Source organism: Homarus americanus, unplaced genomic scaffold, assembly GCF_018991925.1.
Source record: "Homarus americanus isolate GMGI-L3 unplaced genomic scaffold, GMGI_Hamer_2.0 scaffold28204, whole genome shotgun sequence".
NCBI classification, from domain to species: Eukaryota; Metazoa; Arthropoda; class Malacostraca; order Decapoda; family Nephropidae; genus Homarus; species Homarus americanus.
Window position 1 is genome coordinate 107251 of NW_024752010.1, and position 20250 is coordinate 127500.

Below are 20250 nucleotides of genomic sequence, written 5' to 3' on the forward strand. Positions count from 1 at the left end.
CACGCACACACACACACACACACACACACACACACACACACACACACACACACACACACACACACACACACACACACACACACACACACACACACACACACACACACACACACACACACTGAGGGTCTCTGTCTGTCATAGCCAATGTTGTGTCCTAACTATCACCTGAGTGACCAATTTACCTGTTGTCATTCATCCCTCACTCACCTGTCGTAGTAATGAAGAGAGAAAGGGGTAGGTTAGGTTAGGTAACAAGGAACACCCACCAGGTAGTAACACTCTCTCTCTCTCTCTTAAGCGAGATGGTGTCAAGTGGCCCTAACTGTCTTTGGGAGATGGCCCGTTAATTAGGCCACAATTTAACACGATGAGTCTGTTTGTCATGCACACTGAGTCCTCCTGCAGCAGTCTCTTCCTTCCCTGCATCTCTTCCCCCGTCCTCCTCCCTCTTCCTTCTCTCCTACGTCTTCTGCCTTCATTTTCCTCCTCTCCTTCTAGCTTTGTGTGTGTGTGTGTATACGAGACTCTTCCTCCTACTCCTTCACACTCACCGCCTTGCCCCTCTCCACCCAACACACACACACACACACACACACACACACACACACACACACACACACACACACACACACACACACACACACACACACACACACACACCACAAACCTTATTTCCTACTAGCGTATTTTCCACCACATCTTGACACAGGGTCGACAGCTCCTTCCTTCAAGCCCAGCGTACAGAGGTGACTTAAAGCAGTCCTGAATATTTCTCGAACCTAAAAATATTTCCCATGATTCAATATTACTCGTGTTGATATTCACCTACGTGAGAAATACTTGAGAAATACATCACTACAGAATAAATAAATAAATGAGACTCTAAGATAATATATAGTGTAAATAAATGAAAAACAAATAAATTCAAGTTGAAAATAGTTATCAAAATGTTTCATCGGTGATTTGTGTGGTCAGTTTTAGCGGTGTATTTATATTAACCCCCCCTGCAGCTGAAGGACACACACACACACACACACCTGACAATTTATGGCGCTGCAGTGAGGTGTAAAGTCATCACAATAACAACAGGGTGACACACAAAAAATAATAATAAAAGTCGACTCACACATAACAGTACAGCGCGTTAAAAAGATTTAATTGCCCATACATAACGCAATACTGGGTGTCATAAAAAAATTAAATCACATACACACACACACACACACACACACACACACACACACACACACTCACACAAAGACACACATAATGAAAATGAGGAAAGGAAAATGAAATGAGGGAATTCTTGTTAGGATCGTAAACTCTCTCTCTCCCATAAACAGCCTGACAGACCTCTCAGGGCAGTAATGGGTCAAGGTGGAAGAAGGTCCTCCAGGGTCTGCCCCCTCCCCCTCCTTCATCTCCAGGGACACCCCAACGCACATTGCCCCTGACGTATACCAGCCCTCCACCACCACCACCACCAACACTACCACCATCACCAACACTACCACCACCATACCACCACCAGTCCACTACCATCACTACGCCACCACCACCACCACCACCAACCCAACCACACCTCACTCACTACAGCAAGTCAGACACAAGGTTCAGAGGTTAGGTTAGGTGTGTGTGTGTGTGTGTGTGTGTGTGTGTGTGTGGTGTGTGTGTGTGTGTGTGTGTGTGTGTGTGTGTGTGTGTGTGTGTGTGTGTGTGTGTGTGTGTGTGTGTGTGTGTGTGTGTGTGTGTGTGTGTGTGTGTCTGCATCCTGTACACCTACATTATAGGATTTACTATACAGACAGGATTACAACTACATAATAAACGCTAATCCGAATAATTTTTAAAACGTTTTTTGTCCCTCACCCTCACCCCCACTACCCCTCCCCCTCACCCTCCCCGTCAACTTTAAACTGTAATGTAAAAGTTCTCTAATCCCTCCCAGGTGTGATATAATTGAAGGTCATCACCGAGTAATTATAACGGAAACTGATGGTTGATGAGAGGTGCATGCTTCATGGAGAGAGAGAGAGAGAGAGAGAGAGAGAGAGAGAGAGAGAGAGAGAGAGAGACTAATTTAAACTAACGTAACTAAAGCTAACTTAGCCTAACTTAACTTAACCTGTTTTAAACTTAGCTAACCTAACCTAACTTTACCTAACAACATGAATCATTTTAACCTAATCTGACAAACTAACTTAACCTAATTCAAGGTAATTTAACCTAATCCATACGGTCATGCTCATGATAGCTTGTCAATAACACAGTATTTTTCGTGAATTCAATTGCTGTATTATTTTGGTCCTCCCTTTACCACGCCCCCCCCCCTCCCCACACCACGCCACGCCCTCCCACGCCACGCCCCCCCTCCTACGCCATACTAACTCCTAATTTACCACGCCTCCTCGGTCACTCTAAAACACCCCACCCTCTTCCACCTCCACCCACACCCTCCCACTCACCTTCCCACCCCAACCCACCCTCCTCCCCACCTACCACACCCACTCCACTACTACCTTCCTGCACCCCATCCACTCACCTCACCCACTGCATCTTACCCCACCCTCCTCCCCACCTACCACACCCACTCCACTCCTACCCTCCTGCACCCCACCTCACCCCACCCCACCCCACCTACGCCCACCCCACCCCACCTACGCCCACCCTCCTCTTTCTTCAGAGTGACGGGATGAATTACACTCAGCGGTGGTCCGAGAGGCAGCAAGATTAGATCCCAGTGAGGCAAGGTACACACTGTTCTTGTCTCTCATCCTGTAATTAAATTCGCCCTGAGCTGGATCGTCTTAACTACCGCGAATTAGTTTCCTGCTGTCTGAGGGGACGTGGGGGGTGGGGGATGGGGGTGGGGGTGGTGGAGGGTAGGGGAGAGACGGGGGAAGAGAGAGAGAGAGGGAAAGGGAAGCTGGGAGAGGGAGGAGGAATGGATGAGGGTGGGAGGGTGGCCTTAGGGAGTAAAGGGGGGTGGAGGGGTTAGATGATGGTGGGGGTAGCTCTCAGGGGGGGATAAAAAGAGCGTTAAAGGAGAAGGAAAAGGGGATTGAGAAAGTGTCCGGGACCTTAAGAGCGACTAATGGTGAAGCTAAGGGTGAGTGAGGGAGCTTAACCCCTTTACCAGTATTTGTCCTCCTCAATGGGTCTATTAACTTCATGTCAGACTGAATTTCGGAGAAGGTAATGGGTAAAGGGGGAGGGGTAGGAGGAGGTGGTATGGGAGGGGGTAAGAGGAGAAGGGGGTAGGGGAGGGAAGGAGAGGGAAGGATAGGTAAGGAGGGGGAGTGGGAGAGTAAGGCGTAATTAATAGTCAGTTGAGGTCTCATTGGAAGGACACATTCACTCTGTGTTCAACTTCTAATGCTGAGCGTGGTTAATGACTGCTACTTGTGAAGGCTGTGAGACGTGGTTAGGTTAGATTAGGTTAGGTTAGGTTTGGCTTGGTTAGGTTAGGTTAGGTATCACTATGAACTACCTCCTGACATCACTAAACAGCAAAATAAAACTCTCACACACACACATAGGAGAAAAGTTAATCTACCAACACCACCATTTATACCAGAACTTTAAAGGCACCGTGGGAACTTTAAAAGGGACCGTGGGAACTTTAAAGGGACCGTGGGAACTTTAAAGGGACCGTGGGAACTTTAAAGGGACCGTGGGAACTTTAAAGGGACCGTGGGAACTTTAAAAGGACCGTGGGAAATTTAAAGGCACCGTGGGAGCCTGGGAGAGAGAGGGCCACGATGGGATCTTTGGTGGGAGGGAGTAAGGGTTGATTCCTCCCCTGGCGTCTGCTGAGGACATGAGCCTTACTGATTTATAGACTAGAAGTTCCGTGGCAAATTGTGCTATAAATTAAACCGCAAGAGGAGAAATGACAAAAGCATCGCAGGACATAAGAAACTCGGGGGGAAGAGAGAGAGAGAGAGAGATAAAAGAATGGGTGAGAGAAGAGAGAAGACATATATTAGACAGGGATAGAGACAAAGAATCAAAGAGAGAGACAGACAGACAGAATACACCCCCAACCAGTACTAAGACTAAACACTATCCACATAAAGATAGTAGTTGGCTGAAACGAACACACGTAGTAGTAGTAGTAGTAGTAGTAGTAGTAACATACATACATACATACATACATACATACATCCATACAGACCACACCAACAGTATATACACCATACATACACACCTCCAAACACACACATACACACACAATTATACAGACAGACAGCTACTCCAAAAGGGCAGCCACCATTACCATAATAGACTCATGCGCGTCAACATGATAAATTACTAAGCATTACCTGTAAGTCGACTCAACCTTTAATTACCTGCAGCCAGTCAGCCAGGAGAGGGTGTCACCAGGTATCATATATCAGGTAAGAGGGGAGGGGAAGGGAGGGGGAAGGAAGGGGTAGTGGAGGGGTGGGGTGGGGAGGGAGGGGTGTTCTGAGGTGTGATACAGGTGAGATGATTTGAGATATTGATATTCCCTCCTGTGGTTGACTTGAATCCCTCCCTCCTCTTCTTCCTTACCCCATTTCTTCTTCTTCTTCTTCTTCTTCTTCTTCTTCCTCCTCCTCCTCCATCACAATCATCCCCCGCTTTACGTTCACCAAGACCTTGTATTTTAGTTGTGTGTCGGATAATGATACGTTCATTAGACACATTCTTCCGTGTGTGTGTGTTGCCTCCTGCGGTACACCTCCCCCTCTCCCCGTGTCAGGTGTTTGTGTGCGGATCATATGAAGTCAAGGGCAAATGTCGTGTGTGTGTGTGTGTGTGTGTGTGTGTGTGTGTGTGTGTGTGTGTGTGTATTGGTCCGTGTTGACTCCCTGAATCACTCTTTTCTTTTACCCGGGTGCGAATAACCAGAGTAAAAAAAACCGACGTTCTAACCCGGTTTTAAGGCGAGGACCCGAGTTTACCCGAGGTAAACAACGGCAGCAGAGCAAACAGGCTTCTTTGGACAAACCAATTGGCGAATGTAGACAAAACACAAAGCTTGAGGTGGGAGGGAGGGGGGGGTATTGCTCGCCGCTCGCCCTTGGTGTTGAGGGAAACAACTTGAGGTGGTGGCAAGGCGCGTGACCTTCTGGGAATTAAGGAAATTAATCTTTTCTTTCGGAAATTGTAACTATTGGCTTACGACTTTATATGAAACTGACTGGTTTAGGTAAGGTTAGGTTAGGTTAGGTTAGGTTAGGTTAGGTTAAATATTGAGTACTGAAGAGATGTACTTAGAGTCGATGTTAGTATGTAATGTATTTAATGGGTGAATTATTATTATTATTATTATTATTATTATTATTATTATTATTATTATTATTATTATTATTATTATTATTATTATTATTATTATTATTATTATTATTATTATTATTATTATTATTATTATTATTATTATTATTATTATTTTTATCATCATCATTATTTTCGTTGTTGTTGTTGTTGTTGTTGGTGTTGTTGTTGGTGTTGTTGTTGTTGTTGTTGTTGGTGTTGTTGTTTGCTCACAGGTAGAGCCAAGGTCCACCTAGCTATCGGAGTACACAAGGATGGTCAGAACACTGTCACCTGCCTTACCTGACTTCACCTGGCTCTATCTGGTTTCAAGTGGCTTCACCTGGCGAGGCACCCAATTTAGCGTTAGTCACACACACATACACACACACACACACACAAAACCTGACACATATTACCCCAATCAGAGCACAGCACGGTGAGCTACTGGACCAATCAGGTGAGTTTCAACACGTATCTGACCAATCAGGTGAGTTTCAACACGTATCTGACCAATCAGGTGAGTTTCAACACGTATCTGACCAATCAGGTGAGTTTCAACACGTGTCTGACCAATCACAGCACACCTTAATGAGTTTTAATACCAGCTGACAGACGTGACACCAGCTAGAACACGTCCGGATGAGTCTTTAACCAGCTGACAGATGGCTGAACAGCGAAAACACACTAGGGTGAATTCCCCACCAACTGACAGACGACTGAACAACGAAAACACGCCAGGATCAACTTCACACCCGGTAACAGATGACTGAACAACGAAAACACGCCAGGATCAACTTCACACCCGGTAACAGGTGACTGAACAACGAAAACACACATCACCTCGTCACCCGTCATGTTATTAAGGCCAAACGTACGACCTAATAAACACACTGTACTACCTGACCCAATACACTCAGCTCTCAACAATTGCAACATAAAGCAGATGTAAAATTCATGGCGGGGATCAAGGGGGAGGGAGGGAGAGGAGGAGAAAAGGGGGAGGGGAAGGGGGAAAGGGGGAGGGGGGGGCAAGTGTTTGATGTTTGACGTTACAACATTTGTCAGGTGTATCAGTAGGCACGACTCTCACGGTGTCTGTGGGTATTGTCTGTGTCTGTCTGTACTGTAATGGTATAGCTTTTTTTTCTATTGTGATTAAAAAATGCCTTCTCAGTCAGTCAGTCAGTCAGTCAGTCAGTCAGTCAGTCAGTCAGTTAGTTAGTTTATCAGTCAGTTATTAAGCAGGAAGGTCTGTATAATGTCTTTTTTATACAGTATAGGTCAACACAGGTAATTAACTATCTTTTACCGCCCTTGAAAAAATAAAATATCTAATTCTATGTGAGACGACTGGTCAGCCCTTAGGAATATCAAGAATACATCACAGAAGCCTCCAGTTCTACGTAAGACGACTGGTGGTGGGTTAGGAGTAACAGGAATACATCACTGAGGATAAAGGGATATATATTCTAGGATATATTCTACCCTCGTGGATATAATAAAGGAATAAGCGCAAACACTAACAATCTGTCTCCCTAAAAGAGCTAAATAAATAAAAATATCCAATCAGCTGTGAAGTCAGATGGAATTTGATGAATAGATGACGAGTGATTGATGCTTCACTAATTGTTGCTGCTGTTGTTCTGGTGTGGTGAGGAGGGGGAGACTCTCTCTCTCTCTCTCTCTCTCTCTCTCTCTCTCTCTCTCAGTAAAAGTCGCATTAATATATTACAAAATAGGTCGTGTGTGTGTGTGTGTGACCAATGTTTGCTCAGACGGTAGTAAGCATGGCAGTGGCACTAGTGATCAGAGGTGGCAGTGATGGCAGACGGTGGCAGTGGCAGACGGTAGCAGTGGCAGACGGTGGCAGTGGCAGACGGTGGCAGTGGCAGACGGTGGCAGTGGCAGACGGTGGCAGTGGCAGATGGTGGCAGTGGCAGACGGTGGCAGATGGTGGCAGTGGCAGACGGTGGCAGTGGCAGACGGTGGCAGTGGCAGATGTTGGCAGTGGCAGACGGTGGCAGTGGCAGACGGTGGCAATGATGGCAGACGGTGGCAATGGTGGTGGCAGGCGGCGGTGTGTGGGGTTGACGCTGGGTGATAGAGTGTGGGAGAGTCAGTGATTTATAAGCTGGTCCGACTCTGTTAAACCAATTGTTCAAACTGCTGGACCGTGACCTAACATGACCTGGCTTGGATCGTGAGACCTAAATCGACCTAACTGGACCGCATGACCTAACTCGACTTGGTTCAACTGTAAGACCTGCGCTCTCGACCTGGATAGACAAGGTGACCTAGTTCGGCCTGGCTCAAATATCTGACCTGATTACACTCCTTGGCCTTTTCTCGAACCGTCTGGATTGTGTGACCTGACCTTCATCGCTGACACGAGCTGGACACACGCCAAAATCCTCCCAACTACGACCATCACCTCCCCTTTCCTCCCTCTACCCTCCCATCCCCCCTATCCATCCACCCCCTTCCCTCTTTCTTCTCCCCCTACTCCTTCCTCCCCCTAACTCCCTCTACCCTTTCCCTCCCCCCCTTCCCTGTCATCCGTAGTTTAATCATCCCGAGTTAGTTATAAAGCGAATGAACACTGAACACACGTCATGAAAGTTATGATGAACACGGTACAATGGAACACACACCATGAGAGTTATGAACAGTTGTGAACAAACACATTATTTCCATTATTAAAAAAAAAAAAAATCTCATCCATAAATACAACAACATTCAACGTGGATTCGAAGATGGATGATGTCCTCCCGTGTCATCCAACAATCAGCTGGTGTTTTGAGCCTCAGATGAACAGACAGACACACGTACATCAAATCAAAACAACAATAATAGACGGAGAGACAGATAAGACAACCACCTCATCTGCGGAAAACAGCAGATCTAACACACAACAGCTGGGGTATATTGCCATCACCTGTCTATCTGTCTATCTGTTTCTCGGCCTGTCTCCCTGTCTACCTGTCTCTTTGGTGAAATCTACCTTTAAAAAAAAAAATTCCACTTATATATTACAACAGGTGAGACTAATTTTACCTGGGAAATACCTCCTCCAAATGCTCCTCCAAAGTCCAAATTTCTCTCCTCAGAACATCCCTCCAAATCATATGTCAAATTTATCCTCAAAAGACATAACATCACGTACGTAATTGCAGTCCAGAATAAGACCTGTATCTGTTGTACGTGGAGGGAGGGAGGGGGTGGATAGTGTACGTGAATGGCGGTGAGGTGGGGGGGAGGAAGAGAGGGGGGGGGGAGGGGTAAGTGTGTACGTGAAGACACTTGTGAACAATCTAGTCTTTGTCGTGCTTCATACAGACAAATGCTTCACCTCTCTTAAAACGCTTAGGGGTTATTTTACCATGTTTCAACACCGTGAGTTTCGACCTTATATACTTATTGAGGCCAAGGTATATATATATATATATCGCCCGTGGCTTAGCACTGCCTTCCACCCGAGTCAATTTTTCCTTCTGTGTTGTAATTTTGTGTGTTTGTGTGTGTGTACTTGGGTGTGTTGTTGCATAAGATGGCCTGTAAGTGAGTAGTTAAAGAGGCCCTACCACCTCCTCCTCTTCGTTCACCTCTTCTTCCTGTTCCTCATCTCCCCTTCCTCCCCCTCCTCTTCCTCTTCCGTCCCTACCATTACTCCCCACTACTACCCCCAACCTAATTCCTACCCATGTAACCTCTCCCCCACCCACCAGGCATGGGGGGACAATTAATTAACTTAATCCTTAACTTCTACAGGTTAACGATTAACTTAACTCGTTAACTTTTAAAATAATGGTTAACTTAAACGGAAAAAAATTAAAACTAACTTGTTAAATTTGAAAGTTAATTGCCCCCTGCCAGCCACCCACCGCCCGTTACCCACCGCCCACCGCTCACCGCCAGCTGTGACCGTCAGAGGGATGCAGCAACTCAGGGCCACAATCACACGTCGGTCAAGACGGTCCTCGGTCAAAACACACGTCGGTCAAGACGGTCCTCGGTCAAAACACACGTCGGTCCAACTATTTGAATACTAGTACACACAGAGGCGAGTTTAATTGAAATCTCTGGGGACAAGAACGAGTTAAGCGACGTCTAACACCTTCAAGATGGAAGTTATCTGGGGTGTCATGTTTAGGGTTAGTAGACCTTAAGGGCAGCGTCCCTAGGTCATTGATTTTAGGGAGGAGGGGGGAAGGGGTCTTCCTGCTGACGTAGTTTTCAATTAAATGATATGGGTTGAGTAAGGAAGTGGTGGTGGTGGTAGAGATGGTAATAGAGGCAGTGGTGGTAGTAGTTGTGGTAGTAGTGATAATGGTGGTAGAAGAAGTGGTAGTTGTGGTAAGGTCATGTTCGACTAGTAGCTACCAAGGTGAACTCTGCTCTCTCTCTCTCTCTCCTCTCTCTCTCTCTCTCTCTGGACAGGGCAGCTCCTTCAGGTGATGGGATTAGTTAAAGCCTGACATCTCACGTCGCTTTAGTTGAGACGGTTAGAGGAGATGTTTGTGGGGAGGGAGGAAGGGAGGGGAAGTAATGAAGGAGAGATGAAGGGAGAGGAGAAGTGTTGGTGGAGGGGGAAAGGAGGGAGGAAAGGAGGAAAGGAGGAAGGGAGGAAAGGAGGAAGGAAAGGAGGAAGGGAGGAAAGGAGGAAGGAAAGGAGGAAGGGAGGAAAGGAGAAAAATAGGAAGGGAGGGAGAGGAGGAAAGGAGGAAGGCGTACGTATGTATATATGTTTATCGAACTACCACCCAAACTGCCTTACAACACTACTAAACAATTCCCATAAGGCAATTATCACCCTCGACAAGAAAAATCACATCTGAACTTCCAACAACACAACTACCTTCACAACACGGTAAGACACGCTTATACCGCACCTCCCCTCTCCCTATAACCTGTCATCCACCCCCTCCCTATTAACCTACCTCCCACCCCACTCCCCCTCACCTACCTCTCACCCCCCACCTACCCACCACACCTGTAAAAAAAAAGACCAATTAAACCCTCCACTCTGAACGGGAATATACCGCCACCGTGTACCGCTCTCTGAAGAATTACCAAGTCAATGTGTTCATGAATTCCTGCATCACCCGAAGGCCCCGGCGGTAAAAATGTCAAATGACAATGAATTAATCACAGGTGTATAGTACAAGGTATATTGACTCAGGGAACAATATACACTTGACTGTATTATACACTCTGAGATGGATAAAGGTGTATGAGTTTGAATGAGTAATGTATAAGTATGCCTGAGTAAAGTATACACTGTTCCATACCTACAGTAACATATATACGCTACACCATACAACATTATATAATACATTATCTACTGTACACCATACATACACTGAACCATACACCATACAAACTACGTGAACCAATTTAAACAACTATCTGACCCAACCGAATATTTTAGACCGTCCAAAAAAAAATGTAAAAAATAATTATTTCATTTAGTGCAACACGCGGCAAGGCTTTCAGGACGAGAGCCACAGAGCGTAGAATGAAAACACTAACACTGATTCACCTCAATGTTGCAACTCAATCTTCCCTTTTTTTGTGTTGCAACATTATGATAGTTTGTGTAGTTTGATTTTGTGTCTAGTTAATATATATATATATATATATAGTAAAATTCCTCCTTTTTTAATACTTTGGATACTTTGAGAACTAATTTTAATACTACCTTTTTAATGTATTGTTGATATACTATATTTTTGTCTACTTTTTGTGCAACATTGCAAAGTATTTTCGTCGGAATTTTATAAACCAGTTGTGTACTTTTCATTCTACCTTTTCGTGATGCGTTTAATATTTTTTCCCGTTTTTTTCTCCCATGTTGTATTTCAAATCCCTATTTTTATACACCATAAACATTATACAACTCCTCCTATCCTCTGCAACATGGTAGCTATTTTCGTCGGGATATTTTTTGGCCCAGTACTATTTTATGATTCCTATTTTTTCTCCAATAATATAACCTATTTTACCTGTTCCCTATTTTCTTACTTGTGTCTAGTTTCCATATAAATAATTACCTATTTTGAAGTGGGTTTGTCTTGCCTATTTCTCAATTTCACTTATAACTAGAAATTCATTATGATACAAGTGAAATTGGCCTAAGAGCTAATAGGCCCCAATCTAACTTAACCAAACATATTAGATTGGGCCCATTAGAACTGAGCCCCATCAAAATTGGGACTATCAAGGGTGAAGCCCATTATAATTGGGGCCCGTCAGGACTGGGGGGCCCCATTCTCAGTGGTTAGATTAATTTAGGATTGGGACTATTAAACCTGGGACCCCATTTTACTAATTGCCGTCCATCTCAGGTAATTGGTCACTAATTTACCTCCCTATTTTTTACACCAGAACCTTCAGGGAGCTGAATTACTCACCTATTTTCTCTCCCTTCCCCCTCACCTGCACGAGAACACTCACCTGGAAAAGAAAAATTATTATTATTATTATTATTATTATTATTATTATTATTATTATTGTTATTATTATTATTATTATTATTATTATTATTATTATTATTATTATTATTATTATTATTATTATTATTATTATTATTATTATTAGTAGTAGTAGTAGTAGTAGTAGTGGTAGTAATAGTAGTAGTGAGGATGATGCCTTAACCCCTTGATTAAAATTATATTAATCCCTTGAGATAAGAAGACGTAGTTCATGACTCAATTAACACAAAGGTCAAGCTAAGATCCCAGGTCAAACAAGGTCAAAGAGGAGTCACAGAGGAGGAGAAAGGGAGAGGAAAGCGGAAGTCAGGTTAGCAAGATGTGACTTAACTCGGCAGCGCCCCCCCCCTCTCCCACCCCAAGTTTGGCAGAAGTCGTCCATAGGCTGGAAACTACAGTCACCGGGGGGGAACTTGTCTAATAGTCGATCGACTCCTTGGCTGAGAGTGTCTCCTTGTGTTCTGTCTGTCTGTCTGTCTGTCTGTCTGTCTGTTTGTCCTTTGGCGTTGTTGTGTCTCTGTACTTGTCTTTGTGTCTGTCTCCCTGTGTGTGTGTGTGTGCTCTCTCTCTCTCTCTCTCTCTCTCTCTCTTTCTCTCTCTCTCTCTCTCTCGGTGTTGCTCTGTTCCTGCTCTTATCTCTTACATTATCTCCTAATGGTTAGCGTCTCTCTGTCTGTCTCCTGGAGCTGTCTATCTTTGTCTGGTGTCTGCCCCCTATCTGTCCTCTGTGTGTTATCTGTCCCTGTCTGCTCTCTGTTATCTGTCCCTGTCTGCTCTCTGTTATCTGTCCCTGTCTGCTGTCTATTAATCTGTCTGCTGTCTGGTATCTGTCCCTGTCTCCTGTCTACCCTTGTCTTGTGTCCGCCTCTGTCTGCTGTCTGCTGGCTGGTGATGAGGCAGAGAAAGACGAAGCTTAAGAAAAAGGAAGAAGTTATTCGTCTGACAAGAAGGTCATGTTTTCTGGCTGTCAGGTCAGAGGAGGTCAAGGGGGACTCTGCCCTTACGAGATTAAACAATTCCAAGTCAAATGGGCCCCAGTTCCAGTAGGCCTTAGTTATGATAGACCCCAGTCCCTGTAGTCCTTAGTATTGATAGGCCCCAGCTCCAGTAGGCCCTAGTCCTAGTAGGCCCTAGTCTTGATAGGCCCCAGTCCCTGTAGAGGAAAGTGTGCGTGGAGCTAGAAGGAAGGAGGAGGAGGAGAAGGAGGAAGAGGGAGAAGCGGAAGAGAAGAAGAGGAAGGGGGAGGAGGTGGAGGAGGAGGAGAGGGCGTGGGAGTCAGAAGAAGGGTGGAGGTCACGGCGGGCGCAGACTTACGACACGCCGTCGCCAGTCTGACGTGCGGTGGGTGGGAGGATGGGTGGGTGGGTGGGTGACAGCTGTATGGGTGGGAGGATGGGTGGGTGACAGCTGTATGGGTGGGTGGATGGGTGGGGATGATAATGGATGGCTGGGAAAATATACTCCAATTTAAGTAGACCCCAGTCCTAATAGACCCCATTCCCAATAGATAGATTGGGCTAAGAAGACTGGTAGTGTTTGGTCAGCTACCATACAGGCGTGGGCGGAGCAGCAACCAGCGAGCAAGAGGCAAAACAAGGAACAGTGCCAGGTGACGAGATAAGGATTAGTGCCATAGGACAAGGTTAGGAATAGTGCCAGAGGACAAGGTGAGGAATAGTGCCAGCTGACGAGATAAGGAATAGGGTCAAATGATGAGAAAAGCGCCAGGAGGTAAGGTAAGACATAGAACCAGTTAGGTAATAGGGCCAACAAGGTAGAGGAAGAGAGCCAGGTAGAAGGAATGGAAACAGGAGGGCAAGGGGCAAGGAAGGAGTGAGAGGGGGAGGGCAAGAAGCAAGGAAGGACTGAGAGCAGAAGGGCAAGAGGAAGGAGACGAGCACTGGCGCCAGAAAGACACGGAGGAGACATCGTCAATTCACAGTGTAGGAGGGAGGGAGGGAGGGAGGGAGTTTTCCTGGCGGGGGTCACTGTCGCCGCTACCAGCTCTCTCCCTCCCACCCTCGTCTGTAATGACAAACGACTAGAGTTCAAGTTACCACAACCATTTGCTGGGGACGCCGGGTAGCCCACACACACACACACACACACACACACACACACACACACACACACGTCTGCTGCCGGCCGGAGTCTTACAGATGCACAAAATTAATTAATTCTACCTGTATCAAGAACTGTAGGTAAAACATACATATTCATCAGTATAGTCTCAACATTAATACTGACGTCATTTTGTGTAGAATATTTTGTTTCGTATATACACCAAACAAATTAAACCAGGTCTGAGATATTTAGTTAAAAAAAATCAAATATTAACGTGAGATCTTATGAGAATGGCGTCACCTGGGGCTGGAAGAAACAGCTGACTCACCTTAAAGGCAACATCGAACATTCAGTTGCCAGATCATATTTTTCTTTACCTATATATTTTATTTTTTTAAGAATTCGGTGAAAACATCCGAGACTTTTATTTAAATATCCGGAGAAGCGGTCTTGTAAAAATGATGTTTTGTACCGAATGAAAAGAGGGAAACCTAACCTAACCAAACCCAACCTACATCTAACCAAACCCAACCTGTATATAACCAAACCCAACCAAACCTAACCTAACCTTCCACGAATGCATTTTCCCCCCCAAGTTTATTTATTGACGAGAAGAAAAATTGAAAAACATGTGAAAAATACTGCCAGAGAGGAACATGGCGTCGCTCTTGTCCTTCAGATAGTAAAAAATAAATAAAATAAATAAATATGGTGCCATGATATTTATTCTCTATCCACTGTCTTTTAATATACATTTCCATTCCCTTGTTATTGGAGATACGTTCGTCGTGCAATATACCACAACAAATAAAATAACAATATAACTCACTCTTATTCATTCCTATAATATATACAAATAATATAATCCCCGGAGTATATTTTGGGATTATATAATATACTCCCGAGGGGTCTGTCTGTCTGTCTGTCTGTCTGTCTTCTTAATCTCTCTATCTGTCTGCCTCCTTTCTCTATCTCTATTTATCTCCTTTCTTCTCACTCTATCAGTCTCCTTTCTTTCTTCCTTCCTCTTTCTATCTGTCTTCGTTCTTTTTCTGTATCTCCTTTATCACCTCTATTGTTCATTGATTTCCTTCTCCCTCCCAGTTTGTCTAGATTCTTTTGTCAGCATTCTCTCTCTCTCTCTCTCTCTCTCTCTCTTCCACATGACCCGTCAAAAGACACGTAAAGAATAGAGACAATGAAAGAGAGAACCTTGTGTAATGATTCTCTCTCTTTCACTTTCTCTCTAAAAAAAAAAGAAATTAAAAAAAAAGTTACAAAAAAGATCTCAAGGTACAGAACGAAATGTCTGTGTGTATGTTTGTATGTGTGTATGTTTGTATGTGTGTATGTTTGTATGTGTGTATGTTTTTTTTTGTTCGTTTCAAAAGATCAAATAACGAAGAGATGAATCTGTTTTTGTTGTTGTTATTGTTTTTGTTGTTGTTGTTTATGCGTATTCATGTTTTTCAATGGGTTAAGATTTTTTAATTAATCCTTTTGAGTACGATGATTAAATTCTTTGTGTACAATAAATTAGTCACATGAGTAAGTTGTTTTAACCCTTTGAGTACGATGGTTTATGATCATGAGTCCAATGAATAAATCATATGAGTAAATTTAACTTCCTTGAGTACCATGACTATATACTTGAGTCCAATGAATAAGAGAGCACAATCACCTGAGTACGATGCCATCCCCCCCTGAGTACAATGAATAAACCCGGTGTGTAACATATATCTTAAGCCCCTCGAGTACAATGATAAAATCCCTTGAAAATGTGTCTCAAAGTCTCTGATATACGGCGTCTTGATCCCTTGAGCACGAGGACATTATACTCACAGGGTCAAACCATCACACACACACACACACACACACACACACACACACACACACACTAGACTCACTGCTCACTCCAGCCTCCACCACCTTTGAGTGTTACAAAATCAACCTCCACGATGCCCTCCTCTCCCTCCGGCCTCTACCTCCAGCCTCTACCTCCATCCCCTCCCTCCTCCCACCTCTCCCCAACTTCCTTTACCCCCAAAATATTTTTAACACATGCAGATGAAGGTAATTTCGGCGTGTGTGTGTGTGTGTGTGTGTGTGTGTGTGTGTGTGTGTGTGTGTGTGTGTGTGTGTGTGTGTGTGTGTGTGTGTGTGTGTGTGTGTTCAATAACTCTTAAACATTTACTCAGGGAAAAATTTTAACATCATAACAATAAAAAATTTACGAGAGAGAGAGAGAGAGACGAAAGGAGAGAAAGGTTTCCCATTATCTCCTTTCGTATTGAGAGAAGGAAGGAGACAAAGAACAGAAGAGGGAGAGACGAAAAGAAGAGAAAGAGAAGATGGAGAGAAGGGAAGAGACAGTTTCATTTCCGGCGGAGGAACGTTGGTGATGGCAGTGTTCCTCCCTCTCTCCCTCTCTTTCTCCTCCTCCTCCTTCTCCTTCCATCCTATCCACTACCTTAACATCATCTACCTCCCTCACCTTCCCCTCCCTCTCCCCTCACCTCAACTCCCCTCACCCACCACCCCTCCCTCCACTCCCCTCCTCTCACCACCACCCCCCTCCCTCAACTCCCCTCCTCTCCTCCACCACCACCCTCCCTCAACACCCCCTCCTCTCCCCCACCACCTCCTCGAGTGTACGGCAGCACCCCCCAGTTGATAGTGCCACCAGAAGGACAGCTGGGTGCGTAGGAGAGCCAAAAACTGCCCGCGCTCCCATCAAATTAAGACGCAGGCTTCACCTTAATTAATTTAATTCAACAAAAGTTAAAACTTGAATAAAAAAAAGTAAAAAAAAAGACGAAAAACTAAAAAAAGATATTATCCTGACGCTCATCCTAAGTGAAGCTAACTTTTTTATATATTTTTTTTCTATTTAATTTATATCTTGAAAGCAAAGCAATGGAAAATTTTATGTATTCGTTAAATTCATCAAAAGTTCAACAGGTAAATGATTTTTAACCTCTTGCCAATGGTGTTTCATCCTCTTCACTTTTAACCTTCACAGCTCCTCAATACTGTCTAAGTGGGCGATCATGATACACAGTCCTCAACATAACTCATCATGTTGTGTGAGGAAAAATATTCAGTAGTCAGGTTTTAACTTCATGCTTAAATAATATTACTTTAATCTCGACCCAAGGTTATAACACTTGACACCACATACATACATACATACATACATACATACATACATACATACATACATACATACATACATACATACATTTATCATTCACCCCTCCAGTGAAAATAACATAACAATTCTTATACCTTAACTCTCAGGTAACTAAAACAGAATTAGGTATACCTTTCACCCTCTCCACCTCTCCTACCTGCCTCTACACCTCTCCTACCTGCCTCTACACCTCCACCTGCCGTAGATCTCCCTCACACCTCAAGAACCATATCCAGTATATTCTTATGGATACACACCTAATATGTACCACTATCCCGTCACTCAATTCACCATGTATCATCCAGGTTGAATCTCTAAGCACACGATAAATCCCCGAACCATTCACTTTATTTTATTTCCTTCTGATGTTTAAATTTCCACTTTTATGTTATTGTGTTTAATCCCATAAGGACCATAAATACCCTCCTTGTGAACTCCATGTGCATAAAAAAAATCATGACTTCTTATCGTGTGTGTGTGTGTGTGTGTGTGTGTGTGTGTGTGTGTGTGTGTGTGTGTGTGTGCGCGTGTGGGCCACAATCATCAGAGACCCCAAATCAGAACAGTCCCCCAAACCTAACCTAACCAATCATTGACACACTCACCTCCAGGTCAACACTAAACTCCCTGCACGAACACTGAGGTAAGCTTCATCTTTATAACTTCTAAGAAACATTGTGTAGGGGAGACTCAAGAAGCTCACCAGTCAAGGATATTTCATGTAAAGTCAAATTACCGCTCAATTGGTCGTGTCGCCGCCTCAGAACGGTCCAGAATGAGATCAGATTTCCATGTCATTTCTCCTCTTACTACCCAGAATTCATGATTTATTTATGGATTTGAGAGTTACTGTAGTCAAGGATTTTTTATTAACTTCGAGGATTTCTGTTTTACTTCGAGGATTTCTGGTTTTTACTTCAAGGATTTCAGATTTTTACTTGGAGGATTTCAGATTAACTTCAAGGATTTCAGATTAACTTCAAGGATTTCAGATTAACTTCAAGGATTTCAGATTAACCTCAAGGATTTCTACATATTTCTCACTCCACAACCAGGTGCAATACATTAAGATACGAATCCAGTAAATACCAACAAGTGTATCAGCTATATTAAAACCTCCAATTAACGGATTTCTCAATATACACCTTACGGACTCTTGATATAACGGACTTTCCTCTGCATATAGTCCGTTAAATGGAGGTTTCACTAATAGGAGCTACTTATAACGGCCAGAAAAACTCGTAAGACTTAACACGTCAGACACTAAATTATTCCTTTGAACTTTCAAGAACTTTGTAAATTACCTACAAGGCTTTAGTAAATATTAATTAATCTTTAGTATTTTGTTGGTATCTTTTTCGTTTAGTAAAGACAGACAGGGAGCAAAATGATAACTCCTCCCTTTCCCCTCCTCTTTCTTCTTCTTCTCTCCCTTTTCTCTCCTCCCCCCTTCACCTTCCCCCTTAAAACGCCCCCAACCCCCCCCTAAAAAGCCCCTAAACACCCGCCAAAACTCCTTTACAAACACTCATGTGCAAAAACCAATATTTGTCATCTGGTGTTCGGATCCCTCGACCACTATTGCCAATACAAAGTCAAAGCCACACAGACCTTGTTTACACAGCCCGAACGTTCCGCGCCTTTTGAGTCTGGGAGAAAAACAAGAGGAAGAGGACATGACGAGAGAGAGAGAGAGAGAGAGAGAGAGAGAGAGAGAGAGAGAGCATTTTAGCTAAGAGGTGAAGAACGTGTGGGTAGAGTGTGTTCCCCTGGGGCCTTAAGATATGGATAGAAGAAGGGAGGCGAGGTAGAAAGGAAAAGAGAGGAGAGGATGGGAAGGGAAGGTAGGAAAGGAGGGACAGGAAGAAGTGTGTGTGTGTGTGTGTGTGTGTATAAGCTCTCACCGGCAATGAATGGAGGTTATGAAGCGAAAATTTGGCGCTGGTCACAAGTGCTGGCAGATATGATTATTAATTCAGGGTTTCATTACGGTTCGTGTCATTTTATCTCAGGGTTCATTCTGGTTCAGGGGTTCATATTCATTTCAGGGTTCGTTTTGGTTTATTCTAGATCACGGGTTCACATTTATTTAGTGGTTCGTTTTTGCACAAGGTTTCAATCTAGATCAAGGCTTCATTTTGGTTCGGGAGATTCGCTTTGTTTCAAGATTCATTCTGGTTCACAGATTCATAATTCATTTCGAGGTTCGTTTTGGTTCAAAGTTTTAATCTATTTTAAGGCTTCAGTTTATCACAGGGTTTCATTTTGGTCCGAGGCTTCGTTCGAGTTCAAAAGTACGGATTCATTTCGACTAACACAAGCATACATTAACTTTGTGCATGAAAATGAGCGAGAGGTCAGGTTCATTTCAGGTCAGTAGTGGGACCTCGCTGTGTCTTAGAGGATAGGGATAAGGATAGGGAGTTTGATGGGAAGGTTAGGTGGGGGTTTAGGGGTAAGGGGGGGGGGAGTCGTCAAGGAGGAAGAGAGTCAGACAGAATCTAATGGTATCTCAACCCATTAAAAGAGGATTATACACCACGTTAATGTATTTGTAAACCTACAGATGTTATTTGACTCCCCGAATACCAACAGCTTGCTCACATGTTCCTAATGGCATATTTGGGACAGCTTTGATCTCGGCTGTGTGTGTGTCGGTGTGTGTGTGTGTGTGTGTGTGCGCGTGCGTGTGTGTGTTTTTTTTAACTTCCACTGCTGATTTATCTGATTTTTTTGGCATATGGCGAATACAAATTTAACTAAACATACATCGGAACCATTTTTTTATTTATTTATTTTTTGCCAATTAGGAATATATTTAAGTAGATGCAAAAGAAAAATAAAGTGGGTTTTTTTTTTTTAGTCACAAATCCATTCGTTGAAGCACACTGACATCTTAAACACACAGTGAAGTATTTCCCTTATTTAGACAGGCTTGGTAGGTAGAGTCATGCACAGAGGAGTGAGAGTAAAAATGAACAAAACATATTTATTCCTGAAACAAACACATTAGCGGCACCACTCAACATTTCCATTACAACTTTACAAAATAAATAACATACGCAAATTAAACATAACATAACATAACCCACCACACCATCACACCACTACCACACCACCACACACCACTACCACACCACACCACCACACCTAACCACGACCATAAAACCATATCGGCTCAAGTGACTCCACCCCCAG

The 20250-nt window shown here is 43.8% G+C and overlaps 1 protein-coding gene across 1 annotated transcript; it reads left to right on the top strand.

The window, feature by feature from the left end:
* The first annotated feature begins 7091 nt into the window (after nucleotides 1-7091).
* On the top strand, nucleotides 7092-7427 carry LOC121854916. The gene has a single exon (XM_042349728.1). The coding sequence runs from the start codon at nucleotides 7092-7094 to the stop codon at nucleotides 7425-7427; it is 336 nt and encodes a 111-aa protein (XP_042205662.1).
* Nucleotides 7428-20250: the final 12823 nt, after the last annotated feature.